Genomic DNA, 14,082 nt, shown 5'->3' on the forward strand with positions numbered 1-14,082 from the left:
CAGATGTCTAAGGTAGTTAGGCGGCCATCTATACCTGCGTGCCAATTACGCAAAGGCACAAATAGGAACTATCTGCACCATAGGCACCGTCCGTCCTCCATTCCTGAACAGGTAGACATCTGCCCTTGAGTACGGGCAGATCTATGTGATTCGTATGTAGCCAGTAGGGATTTGTCGAGGCACAAAGGGCGCATAGCCCTCCTTCACTTCCCCTTGATCGCTCTCTCACCGGTCAAGTTAGGTTTTGAGATCGGCTGCTCGAGTAGCCTCGCCGGAGAGACCGTACAGCGCCTAACCTACCAACCGGTGCCTGAGTCAGCATGCCCCACTGGTGCACGTTCCAGCTCGCCTCGTCGCAACAGCTGGGCTCAGCGCAACGCAAGCCGGAGCTGCCTGACGTGCCGCATCAATAATCCTCCACTGCCGGCTTTCTTGGAGGCCATCAAGCACCACCTCATCTTTCTAATATCAGCTATCCTCATTCCACGGAACGCACCCCGCCCGTGGCTCTACTCCCACGACACACGCCGCTTCCGGGAGGATACTGATTCCGCCGCGACCTCGACCATCCGCCTGCTCCCCCTCCCTCCTGCACATTTCTCCACCATGCCTGGGCTCGTCACCGCGACGGGCGTTCTCGGCTTCCTTGCCGACGAAGAGCCCGAGCTCAAGGTCTTCGCCCTCCAGACCCTCAACGATGATATCGACACCGTCTGGACGGAGGTTGCGGGAGCTCTGAGTCAAATGTGCGTGGTGCCCCCACGCCAATGCGCCCTCGACTTTCCTGCGCCGCCTTGAAATTTGCTAACTGTCCCTGGCTCTACAGCGAGGCCCTCTACGAAGACGAGTCGTTCCCCGAGCGGCAGCTCGCCGCCCTCGTACTAGCCAAGGTGTACTATCACCTCCAGGCCTACCATGAGAGCATGACCTTCGCCCTTGCCGCCGGCGACCTGTTCAAACTCGACGCTCCTGGCGAGTTCGAGGAGACCATTATCTCCAAGTGCGTGGACCAGTACATCGCCGTCTCGTCCTCGCACCACACCCCCGCCAAGCAGTCCAAAGGCGAGGCGTCTCTTCCTCCTCTCGAGACCACCTTTTCTGGCGGCATCGAGGCGTCGTCGCTCATCTCCCCGACCACGCCCTTCTCCCAGTCAGCCCTGCCTTCCAAGTCGCTGCTGTCCCGCGACTCGACCGACAACACCATTCTCGATCCGACCTTCCAACCCGCAACCAAGCAGGGCCGCTCTGGCTCCATCGTCCAGATTCCTGACGAGGGCACACAGGCTGCCCTGCAGCGCGTGGTCGAGCGCCTTTTTGAGAATTGCCTGAAGGAGGGGCGGTATCGGCAGGTTGTTGGTATCGCCGTCGAGGCCAAGAAGCTTGATGTGCTCAAGCGTGTCATCAAGCGGGCGAGCGATGACGAGAAGCGCTCCAAGGGCAAGTCCCAAGACTCTAGCCAGAGCCCCGCGGACGAGCTGATGGAGTATGCTCTCGGCATTTGCATGGACGTCGTTCAAGAGCGCAGCTTGCGGACCGAGATCCTCCGACTCATCCTCGATCTTCTCAACGACATCCCGAACCCTGACTACTTCGCCATCGCGCGGTGTGTCGTGTACCTCAACTCGGACGAGGAGGCCTCTACGATGCTGCGCACGCTGATCGGCAACGGAGATGTCAACTCGATTGCGAACGCATACCAAATAGCCTTCGACCTTTACGATAATGGCACCCAGGAGTTTTTGGGCAAGGTAATCAAGTCATTGCCATCCGGAGAGCCACCCAAGAAGCCCGAGCCTGCGGCCGAAGAAGCCGAGGCTGCCGAGGGTGATTCTCTGTTAAAGAATGTCGAGTCCTCGGCCAATGAGGAGTCGCAAGGTGACGATGAGGAGGAGGAGGTGTCGGAGGACGAAGCCAAGGTCTTCAAGAACATCCGGTCGATTCTGGATGGCAGCAAGGCTATCAAGCTAGACCTCGAGTTCCTCTACAGGAACAACCGCACTGACCTAAGCATCCTCAACAAGGTGCGCGAAAGCCTCGAGGGTAGGAACTCGATCTTCCACACCGCCGTCACATTTTGCAACGCCTTCATGAATGCCGGCACGACGCACGACAAGTTTTTCCGGGACAACCTGGAGTGGCTCGGAAAGGCTGTCAACTGGTCCAAGTTCACTGCAACCGCCGCTCTCGGTGTCATCCACCGCGGCAACCTGTCTCAGTCCCGCAAGCTCCTCGAGCCTTACCTGCCCAAACAGGGCGGTATCAGCAGCGGCTCCATCTTCAGCCAGGGTGGTGCTCTCTACGCCTACGGCCTGATCCACGCCAACCACGGCGCCGGCGCCCTCGACTACCTGAAGACCATATTCACGTCGACCGAGGACGAGGTTATTAGGCACGGTGGTGCCCTGGGTCTCGGTATCGCTGGCATGGCTACTGGTGATGAGGACATCTTTGACGACCTGAAGACTGTTCTTTGGGCCGACTCTGCACTCAACGGCGAGGCTGTCGGTCTGGCCATGGGTCTGATCATGCTGGGCACCGGGAACACCAACGCGCTCAAGGTCATGTTCTCGTACGCTCATGACACTACGCATGAGAAGATCGTTCGTGGATGTGCGCTCGGAATGGCGCTCATAATGTTTGGCCGTCAGGAGGGTGCCGATGTCATGATTGAGGGTCTCCTCGGTGACCCGGACCCGACCCTGAGGTATGGTGGCATCCTTACTATCGCCATGGCTTACTGCGGCACTGGAAGCAACAAGGCCATCCGCAAGCTGCTGCACACGGCCGTTAGCGACGTCAACGATGACGTGCGCCGCATTGCTGTCATGAGCTTGGGATTCATCCTTTTCCGCAAGCCAGGCAGTGTTCCTCGCATGGTCGAACTCCTCTCTGAGTCGTACAACCCCCACGTTCGTTACGGCTCGGCTATGGCTCTGGGTATCTCGTGCGCTGGCACTGGTCTTGATGAGGCCATCGACCTCCTCGAGCCAATGATGAAGGACCCGACCGACTTTGTCCGCCAGGGTGCCCTTATTGCCTTGGCCATGATTATGGTGCAGCAGAACGAGGCCATGAACCCCAAGGTGGCCTCGATCCGCAAGACGCTCAAGAAGGTGGTAGGTGACCGACATGAGGACGCCATGACAAAGTTCGGTGCTGCCCTCGCCCTGGGCATCATCGACGCCGGCGGACGCAACTGCACCATCGGCCTGCAGACGCAGACCGGCAACCTCAACATGGCCGGAATCGTTGGCATGGCCATCTTCACGCAATACTGGTACTGGTTCCCTTTCACCCACTTCCTGTCGCTCAGCTTCAGCCCCACGTCCATCATTGGTCTCGACCACGACCTCGAGATCCCCAACTTCAAGTTCCACTGCGCCGCTCGCCCTAGCTTGTTCGACTACCCTCCCGAGCAGGAGGTCAAGACCGAGGAGGGGCCTGCTCTCGTCGCCACTGCAGTCCTTTCGACCACGGCCCAGGCCAAGCGCCGGGCACAAAAGAAGGCGAGCGCGCAGCGGCGCGAGAGCATGGATATCGATTCAGCCACCCCTGCTCTTTCCAAGGTTGGTCCGAGCGATGGCGCCGACAAAATGGATGTGGATGACGACAAGAAGGCGAAAGCCGATGATTCCAAGGATAAGAAGGATGGGGAGTCGGCCGACAAGGAGGCTTCGGTGCCCCCCGAGACCAAGAAGAAGGCGGAGAAGGAGAAGGTTGGATACGAAATCGAGAACATGTCCCGTGTTCTCCCTGGACAACTCAAGTACATCAGCTTCCCGGCTGGACGCTACAAGCCGGCAAAGAAGGTTCGTTTCTTTCTTGCCGCTCTTTCCATCTTTTAAGCTGCCGCTGCCTCGCCTACTACGCGCATGCCAATGCTAACACTCCTTTCGCAGCCTACTGGTGGACCTCTTCTCCTACACGACACCCAGCCCGACCAGGCCAAGTCGCTGATCGAGGAGAAGCTCAAGAAGGTGACGATCGAGAAGGCGCCCGTTGCTGGGCCCCAGGTGGGGTCGTCGGCTCGGGACGGCGGGCGCCTTAGTGGGCTCAGCGAACAGCACCAGGCGCTCTTCCAGGCTGCGCAGCGCATCTCTGCCAGTGCTGGTGGCGGCTCGGACGATAACTGGCGCGAGGCCCTGGGTGTTCGGTCCGGCGGCAGCGAGCGCGAGGAGATTCTGCGGCACCTCCTGAGCGGCGGACAGGGGCTTGGTGTGGGCGGGGCGTCTGACGAGCGTAGCGGTGCCGCCGCTGCCGCCGGTGTTCTCACCGCCGTCGACGAGGACGACGAGTCGGGCGAGGAGGCTCCTGTCCCGGCCGACTTTGAGTACTTTACGGACAACGAGGAGGAGGAGGAGCTGTGAAAGGGACAAGACACCATCAGCGGGAGGTGACATTGTTGGAACCGACTCCAACTGTATTATAGTCCTCTAGTCTTCACTCTTTCCCCGACCGCCTGATCAGGGCAGCGAAGAGTTAGACAACGATCACCAGGCCCTGGGTGTATAACAGAGTCCAATGTTTGTTCTTGCGAGAGCGGGACTGAGGCTTACACAATAGACTTTGTCCCCCTTTTACTTAATTTCAACTTGACCACTAAGCTGGCATACTCTCCCCTGCAGCGCATCGCTATCACGCATTTCCCATGGGGTGACAACGGCACTCGAAGGAATTTCGAGCACAACTTGGCTCCGGGGTGTTCATGATGTGATTAATTTGTCTAGCCCTGGAGGATTGTGTCGACGAACCGAGCATCATGATGAAGTTTTCCATGGTTCCTTTTTTGTAGCATCAATACCCGGGCAGGGACCAGGCGCCCTAGGTTGCGGATGGTATCGGGTTCGCTCACCACGCCCACCACAAAAAATGGCAGTTGAGCGGGGTTTAGATAATGCTATAGTTTTCCAATTCTCGTTTTTCCTTCCACTTTATTTTTATTTTCATCTTTATTGTTATTCCTGTTGTTCTTCATGTTGCTATTCCCATTATTGTTCCCATTGTTATTCCTGCTCTTATTCCTATTCCCCTCTTCAGTCTTTGCACGCTTTCTGTTGTCAAGCAAGACTGTAATATTTTTCATGGCTGGCGTGTTCGCCTTGCATGAGCCTTTTCGTGGCAGCTACTTCCCAATTATCTAATCTACTAAACCACAACACAATCCCTCCGCCTCATCCGAACGTTCAGCCCCTTTTGCCGCAAAAAGAACCCATTGCGCGTCCACCACTCCTTTTCGGGCCGCACCATGCCCATCTCGTAGCTCGCAAACAGCGTCGCGACGACTTTGTAGACCTCGACCAGGCCCAAGTGCCTGCCCAGGCAGACGTGCGAGCCGGCGCCAAAGGTCAGGTCCGCGGCGTTCATGGCCGCGAGCCTCTTTGCAAACTCGGCCTCGCCCTCGGCCTCAGCCCGCAGCGAGCGCTCGGGCCTAAAGTCGTCGGCGTCGGCGCCGAACGCGGCCCGGTTGCGCCCGACCACGTATGGGTTCATGCCGACGCTCGTGCCGGGCGGGACGACGGTGCCGTCGGGCAGCACGAGCGGAGGGGACGGCGGCGGCGGCGAGGCGCCCCCGTCGGGACGGGGCTGCGGCACGTGCCGCGGCAGCGTCATGGCCACCGCCGGGTGCAGCCGCATGGCCTCGCGCACGGCCGCCTCGAGGTACGGCACCGCCCGCGCCTCTGCGTACGTCGGCACCACCGCGTGCTCGTCGTCGGGCTTCCGGGCGGCGGCGGCCGCCGCCGCTAGGGACTCCTCGAGGCGCTTCCGGACGCGCGGCGTGCGCAGCACGTGGTAGAGCACGGCCTTGATGGCGATGGCCGTGGTGTCGGCGCCGGCGAGCATGTTGATGGCCAGGTAGCTGACGATCTGGCCGTCGTCGACCACATCCGGGTGCTCGGCCTTGGCCTGCACGAACCGGTCCAGGAAGTCGGGGGCGGCCGTCGTCCGCTTGTGCCCGTCGTCGAGTCCGCCATGCATTCGGTCGCGGAACCTGCGCAGCGTCGGCGCGAGCAGCCTCGTGGCGCCGCCGATGGGGAAGATGGGATTCTTGTCGATCCAGCGGTCCAGGTACGGCAGCTGGCTGACGGCGGCGAGGTAGTCGGAGCCGATGGCCGACAGCCAGATGTGCCCGTCAAAGTCGCAGCCCTTCTCGAGGTAGCCAAAGTGCTTGGAGAAGGTGATCTGGCCAATGACGTCCCACGCGTCTAGTCAGGGGTGGAGGTAGTGTGTTAGAACAGCACCGATAAACGCCACGGTCCCATCGGCCATCATCACTTACACATCGAGATCCACTCGCCAAGGTCGAAGCTCTCGCCAAAACTCCCATCTTTGGACGTCATGAAGCGATCTTCGAGCTGGCGACAGAATAACAGTATTGCCTCGTCCACATGGCCTTCCAGCTGCAAGATGCTTGGAAGCGAGTAGTGTTTTGCGATTGGCCTTTTCTGGCGCGCATGCTCAGCCGGGTCACAAAGACTGAACACATTGTACACCACCTTTCCATCGACGACATTGCTGGCAGGCGGGTAAAAGCCCGTCTTGGGCCATCTGCCGTCCGTCGTGTAAATGGTCTTTATGAGCTCGGGTAGATCCAGATCTAGGTTGTTCGGCCCCGTCCGCACGACGGGCCCGTACCTTTCGTGCATGCGCTTGTTGACGAGGTGTATGTCGCCGCGCAGCGTGTGGTAGAACCGCCAGAGATTCGTCCACCCTGGCGAGACCCCACTGGTCAGATCTAGGCAGAGGCACAGGAACGGGGAAGCGGGCTGGCTGGGAAGCATGCTTACGGGCAAAGAATGGGCCAGGGCACCTCCGCAGCGGGGAGCGGTGATTCGATAGAATAAGCCAGGCGATGCGCGCTGCCGCCAAGACGAGCAGCACCGCAATCCCACGCGCGAGGGTTGATTCAACCCGCCCAAGTATGGGGGCCGCCATGCCGGGCAAAGTTTTGTTTTGAGATCCGTATGATCGAGGCCGGTGAGATATGCACGGCCAACAGGTTTTTTTCTCCTTACAGCCGGGCAGGCAGCTGGCCTCGTACCTATGTAGAGCCCGCAGGATATTTCTGGCTGGGCGGCTGCCTGCATATATGCCGCCGTTCCTCCGCTCCCCATCCCCGCTCCCAAATTGCTTGCCCAGACCTCCAGGGGTCGGGGCGGCGGAATCACACCCGGGCTCATCATGATAACGACGCAGGGGGGCTCCATTGGCGCGCGAGGAATCCGCCGAGATGGAACCCTCCGGGGATCTAAACCGGAGGGAGAAGGTATTCGTGGACCACGCTCTGGGCACGGCCGTATTTTCTCGCCTGTCTTTGCTTTTCTGCGCGGGGGAGGCCTCGGCTGGTGACCTGTGGTCATACCTGAAGGAATATTGAAGGGATGTATTTGCTTTTTTCACGCAGCATCTAGTGGCAAATTGCTTCCAGCCGTTACACCAACATGCACCCGAGACGTTGTGCCGTGTCGCCTTCTCAACTGTGATAGGGTCGACGCCCCCGGTATGGGATTCCTGCGTGCACAGCCCGGCTGTCCCGGCCCCTCGCCCGTCGAGCCCTCCTCGCCCACCATTAGCACCTCCACGCCCGACGACTCCAGCGCCCGAGGTGACTCGACTGCTCTTTGTGATGTCTTTTGTGCACCGTGAGATGTGTGCTGGGCAATATGGAGGGGTTTCAAAACCAAAAGAAGCAACCATGAGTCCGCGCGAGATGGCTGCCCGACGAGTTCGCAGACTGATAAACTCGTAGGCTCCTTCGAGCCCGGTGCCAAACGGCATGTCAGCCATGCGTATATCCTGCTGATCACGGCAGCTTCCTTCCTGCACACCTTGCTCTGTCGCTCCCGTAAAACCTCACACTATGGGGGTCACTCCTATTGGAATCGTTGGGGGTGAAGGCCACTGGCTTTTGGCCCTCTCCTGGTCGGTAACGGGCGTTGCCGCCGTCTGTTTTCTCCTCCGTCTCTATACCCGCCTCGTGGTCGTGAAGTCGTACGGCTGGGACGATACCATTTACAATGGCTCTTTTGTAAGTCTCCCGAGCTCACAGACCCAAAGACACAGCACCCGTTGGCCCCAGCCAAAGGATTCGCCTGGCCTAACACGTATTTGACCCCTCCACAAAGGTCTTGCTCCTCGCCTGCATGATAATGGTGCACATATCGACACTCTACGGCCTCGGCCAAGACCAGCAAGCGATCTGGGACGACAGCCCCGACCGGCTGACCAAGGCGCTCCTGTACCTCATCATCGGGCAGATATTTGGCGTCTCGACCATGGGCGTCGCCAAGGTGTCGCTCGGCCTCTTCCTGCTGCGGCTCGTCACGGCGCGGTGGCACCGCGTGGCCATCTGGACGGCCATCGGGGTCCTCTTCCTCGTGACGGGCGTCACGTCCTTCGTCTTCGCCTTCCAGTGCGCGCCACCGGCGTTCCTGTGGGACAAGACGATCGAGGGCGGCCACTGCCCGGTCCCAATCACGCCCTTCGCGGTGCTGCTGGGCGCGACCTGCGTCGCGGCCGACCTCTTCTTCGCCGTCTTCCCCTGGCTCTTCGTCTGGCGGCTCAACCGGCCGCTGCGCGAGCGCGCCGTCATCGCGGCCTCGATGAGCCTCGGCCTCGTGGCCGCGGCCTGCGGCGTCAAGCGCACCATCGGCCTGGGCGGGCTGGCCAGCGACAACTACACCGTCGACGCCATCCCGACGTGCGGCTGGTCCATCGCCGAGCTGGCCATCACGCTCGTCTGCATCGCCATCCCTGTGTGCCTGCCGCTTTGGAAGCACCTGTTCGGCAGCGCCCCGTGGAAGAAGCGGCCCTCGGCCGGCTCCGAGAGGATCGGCGGTGGCAGCAGCGGGCCCAAGCTGGCGTTGCGCACGTTCGGCGGGAGCCCGATGGCGGGATCCAAGCCCTCGAAGGGCTCCAAAGGATCGGGAGGGAGGTCCCGCGATAGAAATGTAGAGTGTGATGGCGACAGCGAGCGAGGCCTGGGCGAGCCCGAGCCCGAGCCCGGGCCTGGAACAGACGGCCTTGGTGATTCATCGTCAGTTTTGGAGAATCAACCCACGGATCTAGAAGACGGCATGCCGCGCAAGAAGTCTTGAAGATTTATGGATAGTTCAGGGGCTGCACGAGCTGTGGCCGTATATTACCAGGTGCTTGTATACCGTATTACTGTTTCCCTTGTGTGAAGGATAGGAATAGGCACACGAGTTTCCGGGGGCAGGGAAGGAGGCATCTCACCCTCGCTGTGACAGCAGTGCCGTCTCAGTGACTATGTCGTGCACCAAACCAGGCGACACCAAGATCTCTAACTACTCGAAGCAAATGCAGCAGCTCTCCAAGAGCGCATTCGCCTGGGTTAGGCGATTCCCCGGCGCGAAAGGACCTGCCTGGCTCCAATACCGCAAATTTGGGGCGGGGACGGTTCACCCTTCCGCAAAACCTGTGGTCAAACAGGGATCCAGTTGCTTGCGGGATCGGATGAAGCATACAAAGCTGGCTGCTCAGTTCAACAATGCGGCATGCGTGGGAGGCTCACCCGACAATGCCCTTTCCGGGTGGTTTCGATGGGATGTTGACGTGCAGCTCCCGTGCTAATACGGAAGGGGCAGATGCATGGATCCTGGCTGTAGCGCGACGAATTGCCGTCGCAGAAGCCAGCGGCCAGGAAGGGGCTCGGCGTCGAAAGGCTGTCCAGCACGCTGTTCTGGACCCTTCTCAGAATTTGAGTGGCGCGACAGCGAGCGCGGGTGCCCTCAAACAGCTGATCTGAGGTGCAAGCTTCGTGGCTTCCGTGCCAAGGAAGCCAAGTTTGGATCCCGAACGACGTCACCAAATACCACTCCCGCCAGGTGGAGCTAGCGCAGGGCCCGCGGCTCCAGCCCATCAACGTCGGGTGGTCGGCAAGTGGCAACTGCAACTGGACTAAGGTGAAATCTAGTGTGTCTGGAGACAGCCAATGGCGCCTGCCTGCCACAGCGGTTCAATGGTGGCACAACTGTGGGGAGCTGCTTCCTCGCCCGGAGCACAACGCCCGGCCGACCCAGCACCTGTTGGGTTTTGTCCCATGTTGCGCCTGCCTGCCTTCAGACGGTCCTTCCTCAAACTGCCCGATCTGCTAAGTCGTGACGTCAGCCAAAATGCAGAAGCACCATGCCCGAGAGCTCCCGTCATGGACTGCCAATACAAAAGAACTAGCAGAGGATTCCTCGACAGCTTTTGCAAAACAAAACAAGGCATCCATAGCCAAACAACATTCCACCACATCCATCTTTTGGTCATCGCCACTTTCTTCTTGGAGCCTCATTCTCCCCAGTTTAGCAACTAGCAGCTGTTACAATCCATTTCGTATTCCAGCTTCGACATCCTCGCATCTCGCTCCTCACCTCGCCCTCACTCAGTCATCATGCTTCTTCTAGGCCGCGGCCTGTTCGGCCATCGTAGCCAACCGGTAGAGGCCTACAGCATGGCGAAGCGTCCGCGTTTCGGCCTGTGGCTCAAGCATACCTGGCTCGACATTCTCACCATGGCCCTTTTGGGTGCGCTCGGCCTCGGAGTAAGTCCTTCCCCCTCTCTCCCAGGTGCCCACTCGAACCCACTACACAAGAAATGGCAGTTATGGAGGTTCCAGGAATTGTCATTTCTATTTCTGTTGCTATTCCCGTTGTTATTCTTGCTGTGGTTCTTGATGTTATTTCTATTCCTGCTCCGGCAAGGAGCTATCTCGACGCATTCGCTAACGCTAGCTTGACTATTTCTCAGATCTACATGCTGCGCCCGTTACCCAACCGGTCCTTCCCCGTGGCGTATGCCTCCGGCGAGCCTGTTTACCCCCAGTTCGCCTATCCACTTCGCAAAGAAGTCATTCCCATATGGCTGGCCGCTTTGTTGGCCTCCCTCGTCCCTATCCTGTTCTTCGCCCTGATGCAGATCCGCGTCCGCTCCTTCTGGGACTTCAACAACGCCGTCATGGGTCTCCTCTACTCCCTCATCACGGCTGCCGTCTTCCAGGTATTCATCAAGTGGCTCATCGGCGGCCTGCGCCCCCACTTCCTGGACATCTGCAAGCCAGAGCCGGCCTTGCAGCAAGGCAACGGCTTCCACGGACTCTACTACACACGCGAGATCTGCACTGGCGACGAGAAGCAGATCAATGACGCACTGGAGGCTTTCCCCTCTGGTCACACCACTGCAGCCTTTGCCGGCTTCGTCTTCCTATACCTGTATCTCAACGCCAAGCTCAAGGTCTTCTCCAACTACCACCCCTCCCTGTGGAAGCTGGCACTGATCTACGCCCCCATCCTCGGTGCTGTCCTTATCGGGGGCGCGCTCACCATCGACAAGTTCCACAACTGGTACGATATCCTCGCCGGCGCCGCCATCGGCACCACCTTTGCCTTTAGCGCCTACCGCATGACATATGCCGCCGTCTGGGACTGGCGTTACAACCACATCCCTCTCAGCCGCGTCGCGCCCTACGATTACGGTGTTGGTGGCATCGGTTCCGCGGAGCTTCCCACGTATGCTGTCGCCACTCGCAAGGCCAACTGGGGCGATTCCGACGGCGCCACGGGCGCTCTCGGCACCAAGGAGGCTGGAAACAACCTTGGAAGTCACTCCCCTTCTGCCGTCGCACCTCCTTCCGCTGATCCCCACGGAAGCTCTGTCGCCGGCCGTGGAGCCGCGCCTCCCTCCCACCCTCCCACCGGATCCACGGATGGAGCTTTCATGCAGTCTAGAAGGCCTGTCGGAGCCCCTGCTAGAGATGCGGGCAACATGGTGTAAGACTTGCTGGGTGGCTGGATAGAAAATTGAGACCATCACCTTGAGTGTCGTTAGCATAGGCATCAACGCGCCGATCCCACGCGCGTCTAATAAAAAGGTTATTTTTGCGGTACTTCTGGGTTAAACTCATTTTGCCAGTGATCAAAGTACTAGTCCATTGAGGAACATTGCCACGGGAAATGATCGAAATAGTGATGATACTGACAAAATTGCTCCTCCCCGCAGCAGATACTTGGGTCCACCGCGTCCTGAAACAATGCATCATCCAATGAGAAGCGTGTGTGGTTTAAGGGTAAAATCCATCGTTGCCATCGATGGGCTCCCGGTTCGAGTCCGGGCACACGCAATGTTTCTTTTTCACTTTTTGTAACTGCCGGGGTCCCTCTTCTTGTATGCGTGTGCTCTCGACGTGGGTGTCCGTCCACCCCCCTTGCTTTTTCTTCGTCCCCCCTGTTTTTTTGTCCCAACGCCCGATTTTTAAAGCCGCAGCCCGGGCGGGGAGTGTTTATCCGAGCTCTGCCAATTGCTTTTCTTGTTTTATTTTTAAAGCATTCGGGACGCTGGTTGTTCGGCGCCTCGATTAGGTGAGATGGTCCCTCAGTTAGTCGTGGTGGCTTTTGTGGCGTTGCTATCATCATGACCTCCCTCCATCATCGTATAAATAAGGCCAGGAAAGATGTTCCTCTGCAACCAACTGCTATTTTTACTTGCCTGCTGATTGGTGATTCCTCGATTGGAGGCTATGGTGTAATTCCGAGAAGGCTGCAGCGTTTTCCAAGTTCATCAGGACTTGGCTTTTTGTTCGGGATCACGTAGCTTCTTCCTTGCAGCCGACCTCCTGGCGATCAAAAGAAGGAGGAAAGATATTATTGACATTGCCTTGCAGCCAACCGGAGCGAGGGGCGCATGTGCTTCATGCACCCTCGGGTTTCTGGTGTCGTGCATTTCCCTTTCAGCTCCCATTGCGAAGCCATGACTACCCATCCCTGGCACGAACCGTCCAATGACTTACGCTGGTCCGTACCAAGGGGCCAAAAGCTAGTACCGATAGGATCACCACCACCGGAAGCGCCCAGCGCGCTAACATATTCTTGGAGCGCATGTCAGTGGCTACGGGCTCGAGCTGAAGTCGGTGCCTGCGCGCCTCGCCTACGCCACTCGCCTACGCCGTCCGGCGCCGCTGATAGTTGCCAATATTGCGATTTCGCGTTAGTGAGCCCCCCTCCCACAACATTCTTGATGTCTCCTGACATGCCGCAGCGAAGGGTGGCCGCGAGGTCATTGTCTTGGTATTGGCCTTGGAGTGGATTGTCGTCCATCCCCCGTCGGCTATGCGGAAGCAATGGGGGGTTTGCATCGAGAGGAGGACAGGTACTCGGAGAGGGTGCGGCTATCAGGGTTAACTGTTTCTCATGGGTATAAAAACCGTGCATCGGCCTGTAGTCCAGAGTCGTCCGGCTCCATGACCTCGTCTGCAGCAACAGCCTGTGGGATGTCAACACAATGCTCCTTGAACAGAATCCCTCGGTCTCTTTGAAGCTCGCCAACCTGGCGCTTCTCATCCTCTTCCTTGTCAGTTTGCCTCCAGCGTGCTCCCGCCCTGGGCTCATCGTCTGCCTGTCTTGGTACTGATAAAACTGTTGTGTCATGTAGGTCACAGCCGTCGCGTTGTCAAAGGCGATATACAATGTGTATTTCCACCCACTCGCTGGATACCCAGGGCCAGTTGCCTACCGCGCCTCTGAAATTCCTCGTCTCATTCAAGAGGTAGCTGGCAACACGGTCCATAAATGGACTGAACTGCACGCCAAGTACGGACCTGTCGTCCGCATTGCCCCTGGCCAGCTTTCATATATCAGCAATGATGCCTGGAGGGACATCTACGCAGCAAAAGGCACTGCCCAGTCTTTCGAACCGCCAAGGACGCCAGACCCCGCCAACGCCCAAGAGCAAGGGCTGCCCAGCTCAGGGAAGGCACGTCCGGCCAAGGCACCAAAGGCCAGGCAAATGTCCAGGGAAGAGATGACGTTCCCTGGCGACGACTTTGAGTTCTTCGGTGGCGATGCCAAGCCCATGATATCGTGCGACCCGGTCAACCACGCGCGGCACCGACGCATCATCGGGTCCGCCTTCTCAGACCCGGCCGTGCGGGCCTACGAGCCCGTCGTGACGGAGCGCACGACGCTTCTCCTCACACGGCTCGAGGAGCACTCGGCGAGGCAGCAGGCCGTGGACATTGTCGACTGGTTCAACTTTGCCATGTTCGACATCACGAGCACCTTGGTCTTTGGCCGCGGGCGCGGC

General features: G+C 58.9%; 5 protein-coding genes and 1 non-coding gene across 6 annotated transcripts in view; 5 read left to right on the forward strand and 1 right to left on the reverse strand.

The window, feature by feature from the left end:
* Positions 1-371: 371 nt before the first annotated feature.
* On the forward strand, positions 372-4,665 carry GGTG_09826 (26S proteasome regulatory subunit rpn2). Its single transcript, XM_009227685.1, has 3 exons — positions 372-746; positions 827-3,809; positions 3,900-4,665. Exons 1-3 carry the CDS (start codon positions 607-609, stop codon positions 4,365-4,367), a joined length of 3,591 nt encoding a protein of 1,196 aa, XP_009225949.1. The 5' UTR covers positions 372-606; the 3' UTR covers positions 4,368-4,665.
* A 264-nt stretch (positions 4,666-4,929) lies between these two features.
* Positions 4,930-6,840, reverse strand: GGTG_09827 (pisatin demethylase). The gene is made up of 3 exons (XM_009227686.1): positions 6,786-6,840; positions 6,278-6,709; positions 4,930-6,203 (listed from the first exon to the last, which is right to left on the reverse strand). Exons 2-3 carry the CDS (start codon positions 6,642-6,644, stop codon positions 5,146-5,148), a joined length of 1,425 nt encoding a protein of 474 aa, XP_009225950.1. The 5' UTR covers positions 6,645-6,709; positions 6,786-6,840; the 3' UTR covers positions 4,930-5,145.
* A 1,018-nt stretch (positions 6,841-7,858) lies between these two features.
* On the forward strand, positions 7,859-9,095 carry GGTG_09828 (hypothetical protein; the record flags this gene model as incomplete). Its single annotated transcript, XM_009227687.1, has 2 exons — positions 7,859-8,026; positions 8,124-9,095. 2 exons carry the CDS (start codon positions 7,859-7,861, stop codon positions 9,093-9,095), a joined length of 1,140 nt encoding a protein of 379 aa, XP_009225951.1.
* An 847-nt stretch (positions 9,096-9,942) lies between these two features.
* On the forward strand, positions 9,943-11,890 carry GGTG_09829 (lipid phosphate phosphatase 2). Its single transcript, XM_009227688.1, has 2 exons — positions 9,943-10,549; positions 10,756-11,890. The coding sequence occupies exons 1-2, from the start codon at positions 10,400-10,402 to the stop codon at positions 11,776-11,778; spliced, it is 1,173 nt and encodes a 390-aa protein (XP_009225952.1). The 5' UTR covers positions 9,943-10,399; the 3' UTR covers positions 11,779-11,890.
* A 163-nt stretch (positions 11,891-12,053) lies between these two features.
* GGTG_20191 lies at positions 12,054-12,124 on the forward strand. The gene has a single exon. It is a non-coding gene; the product is annotated as a tRNA-Gly (tRNA).
* A 1,157-nt stretch (positions 12,125-13,281) lies between these two features.
* GGTG_09830 (hypothetical protein) overlaps positions 13,282-14,082 on the forward strand; it is a gene marked incomplete at both ends in the record, with an annotated part of 1,777 nt that continues 976 nt past the window's right edge. The window contains 2 exons of the mRNA XM_009227689.1: positions 13,282-13,350; positions 13,432-14,061. Of these exons, the coding sequence (XP_009225953.1) occupies positions 13,282-13,350; positions 13,432-14,061 (699 nt within the window). The remainder of the gene's footprint in view (positions 13,351-13,431; positions 14,062-14,082) is intronic.

The sequence above is a fragment of the Gaeumannomyces tritici genome, assembly GCF_000145635.1.
Source record: "Gaeumannomyces tritici R3-111a-1 unplaced genomic scaffold supercont2.5, whole genome shotgun sequence".
NCBI classification, from domain to species: Eukaryota; Fungi; Ascomycota; class Sordariomycetes; order Magnaporthales; family Magnaporthaceae; genus Gaeumannomyces; species Gaeumannomyces tritici.